Source organism: Ranitomeya imitator, chromosome 1 (genome assembly GCF_032444005.1).
Source record: "Ranitomeya imitator isolate aRanImi1 chromosome 1, aRanImi1.pri, whole genome shotgun sequence".
In the NCBI taxonomy this organism is placed as follows: Eukaryota; Metazoa; Chordata; class Amphibia; order Anura; family Dendrobatidae; genus Ranitomeya; species Ranitomeya imitator.
The window spans coordinates 977,385,658-977,404,988 of NC_091282.1; the positions used below are offsets into that span (position 1 = coordinate 977,385,658).

The 19,331-nt window shown below is 43.0% G+C and overlaps 1 protein-coding gene across 1 annotated transcript in view; it reads right to left on the reverse strand.

Annotated features, from left to right (window-relative positions):
- Window positions 1–1,544: 1,544 nt before the first annotated feature.
- The window catches only part of CYP2U1 (cytochrome P450 family 2 subfamily U member 1), a 54,480-nt gene continuing 36,693 nt past the window's right edge, over window positions 1,545–19,331 (reverse strand). The window contains exons 4-5 of the mRNA XM_069743873.1: window positions 17,905–18,072; window positions 1,545–3,229 (exon numbers count right to left, since the gene is read on the reverse strand). Of these exons, the coding sequence (XP_069599974.1) occupies window positions 3,051–3,229; window positions 17,905–18,072 (347 nt within the window). The 3' untranslated portion in view covers window positions 1,545–3,050. The remainder of the gene's footprint in view (window positions 3,230–17,904; window positions 18,073–19,331) is intronic.

Genomic DNA, 19,331 nt, shown 5'->3' on the forward strand with positions numbered 1-19,331 from the left:
GTCATCCACATGCGACTGTATTAATAACGTTTTGTCAATGACAAATACTATGAAGTATAAAAAAGCAGCATTATTTAAACATGGCATACCAACAAGAGACAAAAACCGAAGCATCAAAAACGTCATAAAAATGCAGTTAAAAAAATGCACATAAATTAATATTTAGCTAATAGATGCAGTAAATGTGCAGCATAAAAAATACTTAGCGTGGGAACATAACCTCAAAGTCCAGCACTCATGGATCTCTCTGCAGGCCATATGTTTTATGCAGAAGCCATAAATTATAAGGTGCTCCCTTCACTCAGACAATATGAAAATCTGATATGATTGCACAGGGGAATTTCTATAGCGAATATAGTCATTTGGCCAACATACAGAATACTTTAGGAATGTTTCATTTTCTGAAGACATACAAACTCCCCACAATTTTTTCTTAGTTATTTTTATTTTCATCATTGGCTATATTACAAAAGGAAATGCCACTGTAAAAGCAAATCAACATTCATATACATGTATACATATAATGTGTTAGTGGCAGGGCAATGCCAACAAGAGAAGCCGATAAGATTAGAAAAGCTGCAATTTTGGTCATTTCTCTGCATTATATATTACGGACACATTTATTCATATTATTTCTTTAGTAATTTACATTTTATTCCAGTTCTATTGTCTATCTTCCAGCTTCACGAGAGATTGCTGCATTGTAGGGGCATTATTTACCAACTAATTTAGATAATTTGTAATTTTTCTATTAATCGCTGTAACGTCACAGTCATCTAGGTTTATAATGTTGGAGGGAACTCAGATTGTGTGTACTTTGCTCAATGTCATAAAAAGTGGACATTCATGGCTGAGCATTTCGCGGGATGCAGATACTTGCCAAGTTTTTTGCTATCTAATCTGAGAAAAGCATGATATAGGAGCTCAGACCCTGATTCCAGTGATGTGTCACTTGTTGTTTTCATACAATCACTGTTTTCTCTTTTGCAGACCTAGCAGTGCTCAGAATGCTGAGCTCTGTATAACCCCACCTACACCGCTTTGATTGGCAGCTTTCTGTGTACACGATACATTGACAGAGAAACAGCTGCTAATCAGTGGTGGCAGTGGGGTTACACAGAAAAAGTTGGCCAGGAGGCATGTGACACCTAGCCTGGTTGGGATAATCTCCTGCTGATAAAACTCAGAATTTACTGAAACAGCAACATACAGCTTATCAAGTGACACAAAGCTGGAACCAGGGTCTCTGCCCCTACTCTCAGATTATATAGCAAAAACCTTCTGACAAATTTTCTTTAATGCAGTAAATGTGCATGTGACCTTTTACTGAAAACCCGACTACGGCTACTTAATCTTTAGATAGAAGAACAAATAGCAGAAAAATCAGGAATACATTCTGATATCAAAATGATTGGCAATGGTAAGGATGTTATATTAGGAGACGGCATCAGCCTAAACTACCCATGTTATAAAAATACATATCTGCTGTATGATTGAAAAACCAGAAATATCACTATAGTTATCAGAAAGACACTAATAAAGAACTTTGGTTACAATTTCTGTCTTTTATTACGTACATTCCCTTTTCCCAATTGTACCATTTGTTTTGGGGTTTTTTTCTTTGGGATTGAATGTGGTTTTCTTTCTGGTACAGGACAAATACTTACCCGTTAGTGATCGAGCCTGTTTGGGATCTAATGAATAAAGGGTTTTCATTTGCATTTTTGCATCCATAGCTTAGTTTTTTCTTCATTGACTTGGGTGTATGAAGCTATGTGGGAGAAATTATTTTTGGACTGTGTTGGGGGGGGGGGAAGGGGCATTGAAATTAATGTGCAATTTATTAATTAAAAAGAAAATTCATGTTGTACACGAAAATAAACGGAAAATATTTCTTACAGTTATCACAGTTGTGAGGATTCATAAATATATATTTTTTTGCCATCAATGATTGGGCAAGCAATTTATTATAAATGATTGCTTTTTTTAGTTATTTTTCATACAACATTTTTGTATCCCCATTAAAGGGATTATAACATTACATGTTTCTGAAAACTAAGTATACAAAAGTATGGCAATATACCGTAGTATATTTTCTAAACTGTGAGACTTGGGTTGTAGTTTTCACGGGGTAGATTGTTCCTTGAAATACCAAACCATAAAATATAGGATGGCAATTTTTCACCTGTGTAAAGAATTACAGTAAGTGAAAAATAACATTGTTGTGTATAAATCGGTGTCAAATCAGCTCATTGTCACAAATTTGTCTTTATGTGTAAAAGGACCCTTAGTGTGCCTTCAGAACAGGGTGAGTGTGCAGAAAGGTTCTGGAGTCCTTGTTAGATCCTTCGGGCTGACACCACAGGGTTTATGAGTCTCTGATCGACCCGATCAAAGGTATAGGATCAGAAGTATTTCCCATCCTGGCCATTGGAGCAATAACTCAGCTGTCATTAGATTATCACGCATCCACTTCATTGTGGTGCGGGAAACCATGAAGCACGACTTTAGAAGTAAAGTGCTGTAAAAACATGCTGTTGTAGGCCACCTAATGACCTCTATAGAAAGGCAAATGGTGGTCAGTAAGGCGTTGACTCGTCTCAAGTGAGTCCTCATTCTAAATAAATGTATTAAAGTCTTAACTGGGACTTCTGCTGCCATCTTATAAAACAGATCACAAACTTATTTAAGAATCTAGGGTCTTAAAATTTTGAAGAGGCCCACACAGTCAATAAGGAAAGTGCCATGCCAACATTCAAGTGCTGTGTTTTCGGCATGTTGCCGAAGAGCTACAATGTTACGTGACATCAGTTATACACGGTACACATCTGAACCAAAAGAGGAGAACACTGTATTCTCGGGACACCGTATATACTACACGCTGTATACCGGAAGTAAGGATGAAACTCTACTTCCACCACCTTAGGTTGTCCTGTGACTGCGGTTGAAATGTTTTAGACCAATCTTTTCAAAGGGGTAAAAAAACAAACTTGGGATAATCGTCTTGATTACATGTTGAGTTCGACCATTCACAGGTTCAGCTTCAGAACTCATCTTTTATCAATCTTGATATCAAATGGGTACGGAGCAAGGGTCAAGCCAAACCGTCCCTCCAGCATTGGTTCAAATGTGTCATTAGCAAACGAAAAGCTGAAAGACTGCAGCAGGTTGACGAACATCAGAAATAGCTCCATCTTGGCCAACTGTTCACCCATACAAACCCGTCGACCTAAAAAACACAAGCAGAAAATAAAATGAGACCAAACAAAGACCAAACTATCACTGTACTTCCTCGTTAGCAAATAGGTGCCACAAAAAAGGTGAAGATAACTGCCTCTAAGACAGACAGGTCGTGTTTAGCCCATACCTGGAACATCACATGGCAATGGAAATGCTAGATTTTTATGCCATATTGATAATAATCTGATATCAACATGATCAATGCATATATCTGATCCGGGACACAATCTCTTCTGTGGGTTCAAGCCTTGGGAAACCACATGTGATATCACCCAGAATTATGGATCTATCAAAGATGTGGCTGGTGAGTCTAAGATGGTCAACGTGTGCTTGGAAATATGGCCGTCATATTAATCCACTAAGAGGTTCCTGTGGGAAAATATGACATAAAGTAGAAGAATGTCTTCACCCCATCTTTCCATGCATACAATTAACCATCCTCCTCTCAGCTGACCATGATGAGAGGTGATGGGGGTGAGCGAGACCCTTTATAATAAGGCTGCCGTCACACTAGCAGTATTTGGTCAGTATTTTACATCAGTATTTGTAAGCCAAAACCTGGAGTGGGTGATAAATGCAGAAGTGGTGCATATGTTTCTATTATACTTTTCCTCTAATTGTTCCACTCCTGGTTTTGGCTTACAAATACTGATGTAAAATACTGACCAAATACTGCTAGTGTGACGGCAGCCTAACTCACCCCGAGTAACGTATTAAGACAACATCAATTGTAGGTTTGTCCTCATTTCTGCGGTGATCTCCTTCTGTTAGGGTATGTGCACACGTTGCGGATTTCCTTCAGATACGCAGAGTTTACCGTGCAGAAACGCTACAGATCCACAAGTGATTTACAGTACAATGTAAATCAATGAGAAAAAAAAACACAAAAAACACTGTGCTAATGGTGCGGAAAATTCCATGCGGAAATGCTGTGGAATAAAAGAAGGAGCATGTCACTTCTTTTTTGCGAATCTGCAGCGTTTTTGAACCCATTCCATTATAGAAATCCGCAGGGGTAAAAACGGAAGAAATCCGCACAAAATCCGCAGCAAATCCACACAAAAAACGCGACAAATCTGCACCTGCGTATTCTGCCAAGAGATGCAGAATCCGCACAAAAAATTCCTGAGGCTAATCCACAACGTGGGCACATAGCCTAAAGCATCGCTCACAGATCTAATCTGTAAGGGCTTTCTTTATTTATCCCTTTTTCGCTTTTACTGTCTTTGCCTCGTGTACTTGTTTTTTTTATTATTTCAGCTTTTTTTGTCATTTTTGTAAGCACTGTACTTTATCATACATTAAATCTGAAATGGAATACATTTCTGCTCTAAACCTACGCACAACCCTGACGAGGGAAAGTATAGCCTGGCTGTGTTACCTTACGGATGCCAGAGTGCAAGAAGTGTGCTAGCGTATTATTTAGTGCTGGTGTTCCACTGTCCTCATTAAACAGATGGTAACGTCAGTGAAAAGTGTGGTATGGATGCAAGAGCAGAGTGTGGGGTGCGCTGAGCTCATTGTCAGCCTGTTGCGATAGGTGAGTGTAAGAAGTGGAGCCCCCTTTTCATCCGAGTCACGTGTGCAATGAGTAAGGGGTGTTCGTGACATTCGCTAAATTACATTTCAGACACACACAAAAAAAAAAAAATCAAATGTAAACTATTAGCAGATTGGGTGACATCATTACATTTCCTCCAGTTTTTTGGGTGCGAATACCTCTCAGTGACTTTAGGATTTGCAAGAAAGTCATCAAACGATTTGTAATTTGCCGTCTCTCTACTCCATTCCCCTTGTAATGAATTTAAGTTAAAAAAGTCACATCCTGCACGCCACTGAGCGTGGGCATCAATACCATGTGTTCCTATCATGTAGAAGATACCTAAGGCCGGTTTCACATTTGCGGTTGTGTCCGCAGCGTTTCTTCCGCAATTATCCGCATGCGTTGTTTTCCTATATTTAACATTAGGGACGCATGTGTCTGCGATCGGTTGCGTTTTGCCGCGTTTGACAACGCATGCATCGTATCGTCGTCTGCGGTTTGGCGCGGTAAACGCAGCATGTAGTAATTTTAGAGGCGTCAATTTGCCGCCCAGAAACGTATGCGGTTGTTAGCGCAAGGAATGCGGCAAAAAAACGCATTACTGTCTATGGGAACGCATGCGTACACATGTCTTTGCGTACGCATGCGTTTGATGCGCTTGCGTACTTCGGACTGCGCATGTACAGGAACTGATTAAGACATGCCCATTAAAGACACGCCCTCCTGGAAATGCAAAACGCATGCACGTAAAAAGCGCAAACACATGTAAAACGCATGCGAACGCTGCATTTTTTTTACTATCATGTGTAAGCTGATGCGGATAATAAACGCTGTGGTACCAGACGTTTGCATGCGTTTGCGGACGATACGCTGCGGACTTAACCGCAAATGTGAAACTAGCCTTACTCACATCATGTAACATTTATCCTGTTTTACCCCCTCCTCTATCTCTCTTGTACCCTAACTAAACAAGTTCTGACCTAGAACATGACCTCATATCTAACCCCTGAAAGCAACAGATGGATCTGGATAAGTTGGAAACTTGGGCTGAAAGGTGGCAGATGAGGTTTAACAATGATAAATGTAAGGTTATACACATGGGAAGAAGGAATCAATATCACCATTACACACTGAACGGGAAACCACTGGGTAAATCTGACAGGGAGAAGAACTTGGGGATCCTAGTTAATGATAAACTTACCTGGAGCAGCCAGTGCCAGGCAGCAGCTGCCAAGGCAAAGAGGATCATGGGGTGCATTAAAAGAGGTCTGGATACACATGATGAGAGCATTATACTGCCTCTGTACAAATCCCTAGTTAGACCGCACATGGAGTACTGTGTCCAGTTTTGGGCACCGGTGCTCAGGAAGGATATAATGGAACTAGAGAGAGTACAAAGGAGGGCAACAAAATTAATAAAGGGGATGGGAGAACTACAATACCCAGATAGATTAGCGAAATTAGGATTATTTAGTCTAGAAAAAAGACGACTGAGGGGCGATCTAATAACCATGTATAAGTATATAAGGGGACAATACAAATATCTCGCTGAGGATCTGTTTATGCCAAGGAAGGTGACGGGCACAAGGGGGCATTCTTTGCGTCTGGAGGAGAGAAGGTTTTTCCACCAACATAGAAGAGGATTTTTTACGGTTAGGGCAGTGAGAATCTGGAATTGCTTGCCTGAGGAGGTGGTGATGGCGAACTCAGTCGAGGGGTTCAAGAGAGGCCTGGATGTCTTCCTGGAGCAGAACAATATTGTATCATACAATTATTAGGTTCTGTAGAAGGACGTAGATCTGGGGATTTATGATGATGGAATATAGGCTGAACTGGATGGACAAATGTCTTTTTTCGGCCTTACTAACTATGTTACTAACTATGTTACTATGTAAAATGATCTACATGTATGTAATCTGCGGAGAGTGTTTTCCTGCATATCTACAGTACATACTGTACTTCTATGCTGTGAATGCACGGCCCAGGGGCTGTGACCATCTGTACCGACGCCTGGTGTAAAGCTGCAGTGGCATGTTTTAGATCCTAGCTCTTAGCCCTTAATTTCACTTCACGTCCAATTTTCTCACATGCATATTTTTTAATAACAGAACATGTACCCATTATAGTCTATGGGGTTGTTCACTCCCTTTTTTTTTTTTTTTATAGACCGTGAGTTGCAGAAAAAAATAAAAAACAGATCCAACTCACACAATCATTTAGTTTTTCTATATATGCAAAGAAGAAAAAACAGACGAGTGAAGCTGGCCTCACATTGTGACACCTACGTGGTTAAAGGGAATCTGTCAGCAGATTTTTGCTACCAGGGCATACCAAGATAACCACTTACACAGTGCTTATGCTAAAAAATATTCTTAGATTTTATTGATTAGTTTTAAAATCACCAAAATAGATCATCTATATATATAATTGTCTAAGGGGTACTTCCGTCTTTCTGTCTGCAACTTCCGTAACGGAAATCCCGCGTCGCTGATTGGTCTCGCCAGCTGCCTGTCATGGCTGCCGCGACCAATCAGCGAAGGGCACAGTCCGATTAGTCCCTCCCTACTCCCCTGCAGTCAGTGCCCGACGCCCGCTCCATACTCCCCGCAGTCAGTGCCCGGCGCCTGCTCCATACTCCCCTCCAGTCACCGCTCACGCAGGGTTAATGCCAGCGGTAAGGTACCGCGCTATGCCGCGGGTAACGTTACCGCTGCTATTAATCCTGTGTGTCCCCAACTTTTTACTGTTGATGCTGCCTATCCAGCGTCAATAGTAAAAAGATCTAATGTTAAAAATAATAAAAAAACAAAAAACCTGCTATTCTCGCCCTCCGTCGTCCGACGATGCGCTTGTGCCTGCCGCCATCTTCCGTTCCCAGAGATGCATTGCGAAATTACCCAGAAGACTTAGTGGTCTCGCGAGACCGCCAAGTCATCTGGGTGATTTCGCAATGCATCCTGGGAACGGAAGATGGCGGCAGCCGCGCGCACATCGGGACAGCTTCATTGGACGCCGGAGGGTGAGTATATAACTTTTTTATTTAAATTATTTTTTTTAACAGGGATATGGTGCCCACACTGCTATATACTACGTGGGCTGTGCAATATACTACGTGAGCTGTGCAATATACTGCGTGGGCTGTGCAATATACTGCGTGGGCTGTGCTATATACTACGTGGGCTGTGCAATATACTACGTGGGCTGGGCAATATACTACGTGGGCTGGGCAATATACTACGTGGGCTATGCAATATACTACGTGGGCTATGCAATATACTGCGGGGGCTGTGCTATATACTACGTGGGCAGTGTTATATATTACGTGGGCTGTTATATACCGCGTGGCTGCTATATACTACGTGGCCAGTGTTAGATACTATGTGGGCTGTGTTATGTACTGCGTGGGCTGTGCTATATATTAGGTGGCCTGTGTTATATACTGCATGGCCTGTGTTATATACTGCGTGGCTGCTATATACTGCGCGTGGCCTGTGTTAGATACTGTTTGGGCTGTGTTATATACTGCGTGGCCACTGTTAAATATTGCGTAGCCTGTATTAACGCATCGGGTATTCTACAATATGTATGTGTGTATATAGCAACCACATAGTATATAGCACAGGCCACGTAGTATTTCTCTGCTATATGCTACATGACTCCTATATACTACGTGGTCTGTGCTATATACTATGTGGCTGCTATACACATACATACATAGATACATATATATTCTAGAATACCCGATGAGTGAGAATCGGGCCACCATCTAGTCACAAACATAATTAGATAGTAGTACCAAGATGCCTCTTGTGTAAGGAAAGCATGTCAGATGAAACCCGCATTTATATTGTTAATGTATTGTATCAAAAACGGATCAAATTAGAGGGATCCTATTCACATTTTAATAGGCTTGTGTGCAAAATATATATGTCCTAGACTTATTATGATTTACCCTACTGGGCGTTTTTAAAGGCATCCATGTAGGAAAGAAAGTGCAAGTGCATCAGTGTATACTAAGTATATGCCTAGTGGCTATGTGCCTAATACAATGTATGGATGTCCAAATAAATAACTAGAAGGGGAAGGAATTATTTACCTATTCATGTAAGAAACCAGAAGTGATCCACCGTGCTGCTGTGGTTCTGGCAATGCTCCCCCCCACCCCAACGAACATTTCGTATTAACTCACGCCCCCTGATGAAGTTCATATGAAACATGTGTTGGAGTGGGGGCAAGCATTGCCAGAACAGAAACAGTACACATATTTGGTATTGCCGCTTCAGGAACGACCAGATCTATAAAACTGTCACACTAGCTAACCCTTTTGATGAACACCGTAAAACTAAAAAAAATCATAGTGGAATAAAATAAGATCAAAAAGAGACTAAAAATGGTATTGTTGAAAACGTCATCTTGTCCTGCAAAAAATACAGCTCCATCAGCAGAAAAATAAAAAAGTTATAGTGATGCAAGAATATTTTTTTTTATAAAATAGTTTTTATAGTGTAAAAGCACCAAAACAGAAAAAAAAAAGTATATAAATGTGGCATTGCTGTAACCGTACTGACCTGAAGAATAAGGCTATGTGCACACGTAGGAAATGTGTGAAGAATTTTCTGCACTAAATCTGCATCTCCAGAATCCGCAGGTGCGTTTAAGCGTTTTTTGTGCGTTTTTTATGCAGATTTTACCACTGTGGATTTCTATAATGGAGGGGTGCAGAAACGCTGCAGAACTGCACAAAAGAAGTGACATGCACTTCTTTGAAATCTGCAGCGTTTCTGCACAGATTTTTCTGCACTATGTGCACAGCTTTTTTTTTTTCACATTGATTTACATTGTACTGTAAATCACAGTGCAGTTTTGCAGCGTTTCTGCTGCAGAAAAATCTGCTGCAGTTCTGCACTAAATCTGCATCGTGTGCACATACCCTAAAGCCGCCTTATCAATTTTACTACATGTGAAATGGCATAAACCGCCCCCCTCCTCCCCCCCGAAAAATTTTTTTACTGAATTGATTTTTGTTCATTCTGTATCCCAAAACAGAAAGAGATCAAAGAATGTAATTTGCCCGAAAATGGTACCAATAAAAACTTGTCCTGCAAAAAACAAGCCCTCACATGACTGCCATTAGATATATAGGAAAATTATAGCTCTCAAAATACGGTGATGCAAAAACTAGTTTTTGCACAAAAAAAAAAAAAGTGTCCTTTAGTGTGTGACAGCAGCCAAACATAAAAAACATCTAAATCTGGTATCGCTGTAATTGCACCGGCCCGAAGAAAAAAGTCATCTAATTACTTATACCCCACGAGCAAAGGCTTAAAATATACAGTATTTTTCGATTTATAAGACACACTTTTTCCCCTCCAAAGTTGGGGGGGAAATGGGGGGTGCATCTTACAAAGCAAACAAGCCTTACCGATACCGTGGGTGTAGGCCGCAGGCCGGGTGTCCGACTGTTGCCGGCTGGTGCTGCGGGTGTCTCCGGTGCCCACCAATGCTGCGTGGGTGTCCGGCGCTGCCCGGGGCCAGAGCCCCGGTAATTCCACAGTTCCCTGTGAGTGAGCGGCAGACTCCGGGAATATGGCCACCACCGGGGGCGGCGCATGCGCAGATATGATCTCGGGACCAAGATCTCGAGAGATGAAATTTCAGCGCTGAGATCTCATCTCTTGAGATGTTGGTCCAGAGATCACCATCTGCGCATGCGCCGCCACTGGCGTCCCGGAGTCCACCGCACAGGGAACCGTGGAATTACCGGGGCTCTGGCCTGTCGAATAATGTCGGCAGAGCCCAAGGCAGCGCCGGACACCCACGCAGCACCGCTGGGCACCGGAGACACATGCAGCACCAGATAGCACAAGACTCCCGCACCATCACGCCGCACATCGGAGCCCCCCTTCATCCTATCCTGCGGCCTGCAGCATCACCCCACTCCTGCCTCCTCCAGCAGAGACACTGGGACCCCGCTTCACGGCACCAACCACCCTCGGTAAGCAATAAGAGGATTGGATTATAAGAAGCACCACCATTTTATTAAATATTTTTTTTCTTATTTTTCTCCTCGAAATTTGGGGTGCGTCTTACAATCTGGAGCGTCTTATAATCCGAAAAATGCGGTAAATAAAACCAATTCTTCACCTGCGGTTGATTTGTTCATTTTGCCTCCCAAAGATCGCAGAAAGGTTCAACTCTCATTTATCCTGCACTCTACGCTGAGCGTTTACACTAGGGTTTCCATGTAAATCTCTGAAATACGTGATTCAGAGGGAACCCTCAATGGAAGATTCCCTATAATGAGACAGATGGGGACACTGGACGACATCTGACCAGTGATCCGATGGTGTCCGTCTTTTTAGCCGTGCATAAAAGCTCGGTTGGCAACAGTTTTTGCGCCTCTGAAAAGGACAACACTGAACTGAGACCAGAGTAATTCTGCTGCTTCGCTATAGTGAATGCATCCCTTTGGGGTTACATCTGAATCGCGTCATTCAGAGATTTAGATGGAAACTCAGTTGTAAGTGCTTAGCGTAGAGCACAAGATAAATGTGATCCAAAATATAATGTAAAATGTTCCCAATAAAAGCTTCAACTCAATCCACAAAAAAACAAGTCCCCAGTCAAATCTGTCATCAGTCAATGGAAATATAGGGGGCTCTCATGTTACTGGTTGTACAAAGGCTCTGGAAAAGCTAAATGATTCCTCACCCTCCTTAAAAAAAAAAACCCCAGTGAATTCTGCACTCCCAAATCCAAATGCTCCCCTCCCTTCTGAGCCCCAGGGTGCCTAAACCATATTTTGTGTCCACATGTTTGGCAGGGGTGTAATTTCCAAAACAGGGTTACTTGAGGGGAAATATTCTGCTTTTCTAGCACTTAGGGTCTCTGTATATGGAGTCTGCAAACTATTGTAGTAAAATCTGGGCTCCAGGAGGCAAATAGCGTTCTGTTCCTTCCGAGTCTCGCCATATGTCTAAGCAGTACTTATGGGGTAATTCCACGTTCAGCAAACACTGGGTGATAAATCTTTGTGCCATTTGTACCAATTTCCCCTTGTGAAAATGTAAAATCTGGTGCTAAAACTATTTTTTTCCCTAGTAATAATGTAATTATTTTTTCTTCCCTGCCAAAAGTTATAAATTTCTGTGACGCACCCGTAGTGTCAATGTGATCACTGCATCCTTAGATTGGTTAATTCATTAACCCTGCTGTTCTGTTCGGTCTGGGGAGACCTATTTTGAACTTTGGTATTTTTTGGGGTGTTCAAGATGCGGTTCTGAAACTTGTGGTTGATTGACTTAAATGAGGATGGGTCGGTCGGCCACGGGTTTCAGAGCCGCATCTTGAATATTTTAAAGAATATTGAAGTTCAAAGTCGGTCATTTTTGACCAACAGAACAGCAGGGTTAAGAAGTGTAATTTGTAAAATGGGGTTACTTATAGGCGATTCTGCTGTTCTGGCACCTCAGGCGCTCTCCCAGTGGGTCATGGTATCTGCAAATCATAACAGTAAAATCTGAACTATAAAATGATGCTCCTTCCCTTCTGAGCTTTGCCCTGTGCCTGAAAAGTAGTTCCCAATCACATGTGGGGTATTGGCACACTCAGAAGAAATTGCACAAAAAAACTGAGGTCAATTTTTTTTCTTATTAGCCCTTATAAAGATGAACAATTTGGGGCTAAAACAACATTTTAGTGATAAAAATTATTCTTTTTTTCCCCGCCCAGTGGTATAAATTCATGTGAGGCACATGTGGTGTCAACATGCTCACTGCACCCCTAGATGAATTCATTGAGAAGTGTAGTTTGTAAGATTACATTACTTATTGGGGGTTTCTGCTGTTCTGGCACATCAGGGGCTCTGCACACATCTAGATATGTTCCTTGAGGGGTCTAGTTTCAAACGTGGGGTCACTTGTAGGGGATTTTCACTGTTTAGCCACATCAAGGGCTCTCCAAATGAAACATGGCGTCCATTCTAGATTCCAACCATTTTTGCTTTCAAAAAGTCAAAAACGGTGCTCCGTCCTTTCTGAGCGCCATCATGCGTGCAAACAGTAGTTTTCCCCCACATATGGGGTATTGGTGTACTCAGGAGAAATTGAACAGCAAATTTTGAGGTCCATTTCTCCTGTTACCCTTGTAAAAATAAAAAAATTAGAGATAAAGTAACTTTTTGTGAAAAAAAAGCAAAAATATTCATTTTTTCCCTTCCACGTTGCATTCATTTCTGTGGATTAATAAACTTCTTGAATGTTGTTTTGAGGACTTTGAGGGTGCAGTTTTTAGAATGGTGTCACTTTTGGGAGTTTTCTGTCCTTATTGGCCCCCTACAGTTCCTTCAAATGTGATGTGGTCCCTAAAAAAAAATTCTGTAAATGTTGTTGGAAAATTAGAAATTGCTGATTAACTTTTAACCCTTATAACTTCCTAACAAAAAAACTATGTTTCAAAAATTATGGTCATGTAAAGTAAACATGTGATAAATGTTATTTATTAACTATTTTGTGTGCATATCTCTCTGATTTAAGGGCATAAGAATTAAGTTTGAAAATGTCTAAATTTTTGCAAAATCTCCGTTATTTTCAAAAGTCGTATCGAACAAATTTTACCACTATCATGAAGTAAAATATGTCATGAAAAAACATTCTTGGAATCACTGGGATCCGTTGAAGCGTTCCAGAGTTATTACGTCATAAATAAAAGTGACACTGGTCAAATTTAAAAAATGTGGCCTGGTCTGGTCATTAACATACAAAGTGAATCGGTCCTTAAGGGTAAGAATATTGCTCCTGACATGGTGGGATGGCAGCCGTGGCCTAAAAATGGCTCCCATATATGCCATAATACTTCCATCAGCTCTGACAGGGCCTGTCTACATTCTGCTGGCAGACGAAGTGTTACACAGCAGTACTTTTGTATTGCATTTGTCATTGCCGCTGCTCCCTCCGCTTCTGCCTCTACTTACCTCTCTAGGCGTCGCACTGTCGTCACTTCCGTCACGGTCGCTCCTCCTGCTCCTGGTTCCGCTCTCCCGCTTCTTCCTTTAGTCTCTGCCGCCACTGTCCCCGGGGGTTCTGCTCCGCCTTCTTCCTTTCAGCGCCATGCTGTTCTTCCATCCTCCCTTGCGGCCACTAGGGGGCTTCAGCATGGTGCACGTCTCCATCCATTCTCCCGACCTGTGTCTGCTGCTTGCAAACCTCTTAGGCTCTTTCCTCCAATTAACCCTCTCAGTTTCTTCCCAGCAGCGCTTGCCTCCCAATCAGCCTTCAGCACAGGATATATCAGGCGGTTCCGCCATTCTGCCGGTGCCTGATTATCGTGTGTATTTCATACATGCATCTGGCCCGTTGCCTGTTCCGTCTGACTCCCTCGGGCCTGCTCCTCACGGTCCCTGTATAGGGGTTGTTCCCAGATTCGCTCGTCCGTTGGAGCCTCAGTGCCGTGACCCAGAGGGTCCACTCTTGCTTCACATCTTCCCGACGTCATAGTATAATCAGGCCATGGACCCCGCTGGATCCTCAGCTGCGACTCAAAAAGAATTACTTTTCCTACGAAAGAATCAGACCCGGATCATGTCCATTATGAAATCAATGGATACCTGGCTGTCTGCTTTGCAATCGTCTGACCCCGGTAACACATCCCTCCTGGTCGGGCTCCAGCAGGAGCTCGCGCAGAAACGCGATACTCAGTCCCACATTCTCAGTTACATGGCGTCCCTTGATGACCGTTTACTTGCTTTGCAGACTTCTGCGGCTGCAGCTGTTTCTGTTCCTCTGCGTGATCCTATGCCTCACCCACCGCCTCGTTTGGGTAAACCCACCAGATTTGCAGGAGATCCTAAACTGTGTCGAGGCTTCCTTAACCAGTGCCGCCTACATTTCGAGCTCTTGCCTCAGCAATACCCTTCGAATCGAGCCAAGGTGGCATTTATTGTATCCCACCTCGAGGGGGAAGGTTTGGTCTGGGTGAATCCTTTGTGGGAGCAGCATGATCCGGTAGTTACTACCATTCAAAACTTTCTGGACACCTTCCGCAGGGTTTTTGATGAACCCGGGCACTTGGCCTCCACCAGAGTCCCTTTTCAGTCTCCAACAGGGAACCCTCTCGGTCGGGCAATTTGTCATCCGCTTCCTAACTTTATCTTCGGAGCTGGGGTGGAATAATGAGGCTGTGGTCAGGGCTTTCTGGAGGGGGCTTTCGGGTACTGTTCTGGAGGACCTTATATCTCTGACAACGCGGATTGATTTACGCTTCCAGGAACGCTCTCGGGAAGCGGGTAGGGATAAGAGATCGCCTAGGTTTAATCGGTTATCAGTTCAAAGTCCAACCAGTCCTTCGAGTGGTTCGGCTCCTGAACCCATGCAAGTTGACCATATAAAGTTATCGGAGCAACAATGCAGAGATAGACTTGCTCAGGGGTTGTGCCTCTACTGAGGAGGAGCAAATCATTTCTTGCGTTCTTGTCCTGAGAGAGTGGGAAACTCCTCCACCTAGGCCAGGTAAGAGAGGCCTTCCTAGGTGACTTTAATTCCTCTCTGCCTCCTACTTTTTCAGCTGTTATCTCTTTAGGTCTGGGGCGTAGGTCCTTGGAGGTGTATGTGGACTCGGGTGCGGCTGGCAATTTCATTCATCAAGAGGAGGTGGACAAGTTCCGAATACCTGTTGTATCTCTTGAAGATCCGCGTGTTATTACTTCTGAGGATGGCAAACCGTTACCAGTTTCTGTTACTCTGTTACCCTCAAATTGGAGATGCAAGTAGGAGCTCTTCATCGGGAAAACATCGCCTTTTATGTTTTGCCCAACTTGTCTCACGCTCTGCTTCTTGGTCTGCCCTGGCTCAGGTCGCACGAGCCAGTTCTTGGTTTGTGTTCTGGGGAGGTTCTTCACTGGGGTCATTCCTGCCATGAACATTGTCTCCTGCCTGTTACCCCTTCTACTCCTCGTGCATCAATCGATCTTCCCGGTCTTCCCTCGGCATATCATTCTTTTTCTGACGTCTTTGACAAAAAAGAGGAGTAGTCTCTTCCTCCACATCGGGCTTATGATTGCCCCATCAAGCTTATTACTGGAACCACGCCTCCCAGAGGAAGAACGTATCCTCTGTCACCAACAGAAACCTCAGCTATGTCCGATTACATCAGAGAGAACTTAGCCAAGGGTTTCATCCAGAAATCATCTTCGTTCGGAAAAAAGATGGGTCCCTTCAGCATTGCATCGATTACCGGGGCTTGAACAACATCACAGTCAAGAATAGCTATCCTCTCCCACTTATCCCACGTGCCGCCTCTTTGTTTCCTTCTTCCCCCCGCCTGGCGCCCCCCGTGGCTCTGCACTGCAGTCTGCATGGACCTATTAACGCCAGCCAAGGTGATTTGGATGAAAAAGGGGCGGCATTTTATAATGGACCACAGATTATTTGCAAGGTAATAAACCTATATATACCCACTGGGACGTTGCCTCAGTACCCCCTGACGAAGCTACACGCGAAACGCACATTGGGGTGCTGGGCACTGTGGTTCTACTAACAATGGCACATGGTCTGTATTATTGAGCTATGTCTGGGTAAATATTCTGCTGCTCCACAGGGGTTACTGCCAGTGTAGATTACCAACACCCAGTAGCATCAATTGGATTTTGTCCTCTACACCAGAGGTCCCCAACTCCAGTCCTCAAGGCCCACCAACATGTCATGTTTTCAGGATTTGCTTAGTCTTGCCCAGGTAATAATTGCATCACCTGTGCAATGCAAAGGAAATCCTGAAAACATGACCTGTTGGTGGGCCTTGAGGACTGGAGTTGGGGACCTCTGCTCTACACTGATTCCACTGCCTTGTATTTTTTAACATGGCGGTGTACCTGTATACTTGATATATTGTTTATAACAAATTGTAATTTTGAAAGTGTACGTGCCAGTTGCACTTTGAACCACGCTGCCCCAACTGTTTTTAAGGGTTTTTCGGGGCTCGTTTGTACTGTCCTTTCTTTCTGCTGTGTGATTTTTTTGTAATAAGGGTATGTGCACACGATGCAGATTTAGTGCAGAACTGCAGCAGATTTTTCTGCAGCAGAAACGCTGCAGAACTGCACTGTGATCACAGTACAATGTAAATCAATGTGAAAAAAAAAAAGCTGTGCACATGGTGCAGAAAAATCTGCGCAGAAACGCTGCAGTTTTCAAAGAAGTGCCTGTCACTTCTTTTGTGCAGTTCTGCAGCGTTTCTGCACCCCTCCATAATAGAAATCTGCAGGTGCGTTTTTGATGCGTTTTTGATGCGTTTTTCATGCGTTTTTTGTGCAGATTTGTGCTCAAAAAACGCATCAAAAACGCATCAAAAACGCACCTGCAGATTCTGCCAGGAGATGCAGATTTAGTGCAGAACTGCAGCAGATTTTTCTGCACTAAATCTGCATCGTGTGCACATACCCTAAAGATTATTGTTTGATTAATTATGATATGCCTCCAATTTATACTTGATATACCTTCAGTGATGGTATTGGTCTGAATTTGCAACAATAGAGGTTTGAAAGGAAGCCAGTGAGCTACGCTTTTCCTGTAACTTCAGTGTTTCAGATACTGTGTAACTCGCTGTGATAAGCATTTTTCATTTCCATGAATTACATAAGACCTGACACTTCTGCACTGGTATATGTGCACTTAGGCCACGTTTACACGTTCAGTATTTGGTCAGTATTTTACCTCAGTATTTGTAAGCTAAAACCAGGAGCGTGTGACAATACAGAAGTAGTGACGTGTCTCTATTACATGTTTCCTCTGATTGTTCCACTCCTGGTTTTGGCTTACAGATACGGATGTAAAATACTGACCAAATACTGAACGTGTGCATGTGGCCTTACCCTACACAGCATATGTCATAGGCCCGCATTCTCCAGGAGACAAATGTGTGTTCTTTCTGCCTCCTTTTGCCCGGTATGCATAGTCATACAATTTCTTAATGGTGTAGGAAAGTGCCGCACACTGGGCTTTCCTATACAGAGGGCCACTGCAAGGTAGCGGTAAACTTTACAGTGGCCCTGCAACTATCCTGAGCGCACAGACGTAGTGTGGACTGAGCCTTACTGATTCAGGCCACTTAAAATAATAAAGTGTTTTTACCAATTCCAAATGGAATAAAGGCTTCTTTCTTCAGGATCTGTCCATGTTCATCCAGAAATCTGCTGGGGTTGAAATCATTCGGTTTCTCCCACACCTTTGGATCCCTATGTACTGCCCAGAGATTTGCCAAGACCACACTCCCCTTGGGAATAGTATAACCCTGGAAGACTAGGAAGAAAAATAACACAGATCATTATTGAACCTGCTCATACACACAGTAAAGTGTCTTCTATCAGGCATCAGTTAGACTCGATAGGGGTTTATACCTGATTCTATGACCATCTGATAAATCAGCAATTACGGTAACTAAAACATCTTAAAAAAAATGAAATAATTATTTTAAAAAGTTTTACTAACTGATATCAGGTTAACCTGTTATTTTAAGTCTGGTATTGCCCAAGTCTTCTACTTTTAATGACTGATGATATTAGTGAAGCAGAAGTATTCTTGGACCAGATATCACTATAGAAGTTTTTTTTTTTTTTTTACAACAGGCATAAATGGGGTCTATGTTTTACATCTAATGCTGCTGAAAATAGAAAAATCTGCAGCCCTCCTACTCTGCACTCATTACCTGTATTAATTGTACTTGTTTGAACTCATTACCTGTATAAAAGACACCTGTCGACACACTCAATCACACTCCAACCTCTCCATCATGGCCAAGACCAAAAATCTATCTAAGGACACTAGGGACAAAATTGTAGACCTACACAAAGGTGGGATAGGCTACAGGCAATAGGCAAGCAGCTTGGTGAGAAGGCAACAACTGTTGACACAATTATTAGAAAATGGAAGAAACACAAGATGACTGTCAATCTTCCTCGGTCTGGGGCACCATGCAAAATCTCACCTCATGGGATAAGGATGATTCTGAGAAACGTCAGGAATCAGCCCAGAACTACACGGGAGGATCTGGTTAATGACTTGAAGAAAACTGGGAACACAGTCTCAAACATTACCATAGGGCTACGTTCACATTAGCATTGCGTCGGGGGCAGCTGCGGCGACGCATGCGTCATGCGCGCCTATATTTAACATGGAGGGCGCATGGACATGCATTGCTCTTGCGTTTTGTGACGCATGCGTCACTTTGGCGCAACTGTCAGGGCGCAGAGGACGCTGCATGATGCAGTTTTTTCTGCGCCAAAAATCATGCAAAAATGAACGCATGCGTCACAAAAGGCTGCGTTGTGCATGCGTTTTTGCATGCGTTGTGCATTGCGTCGCCGACGCTGCCCCGCACAACGCTAATGTGATTGTAACCTTAGTAACACACTACACTGTCATGGATTATAATCCTGCAGGGCACGCAAGGTCCCATTGCTCACGCCAGCACATGTCCAGGCCCGTTTTAAATTCACCAATAACCATCGGGATGATGCAGATGAGGCATGGGAGAAGGTCATGTTATCAGGAGACTAAAA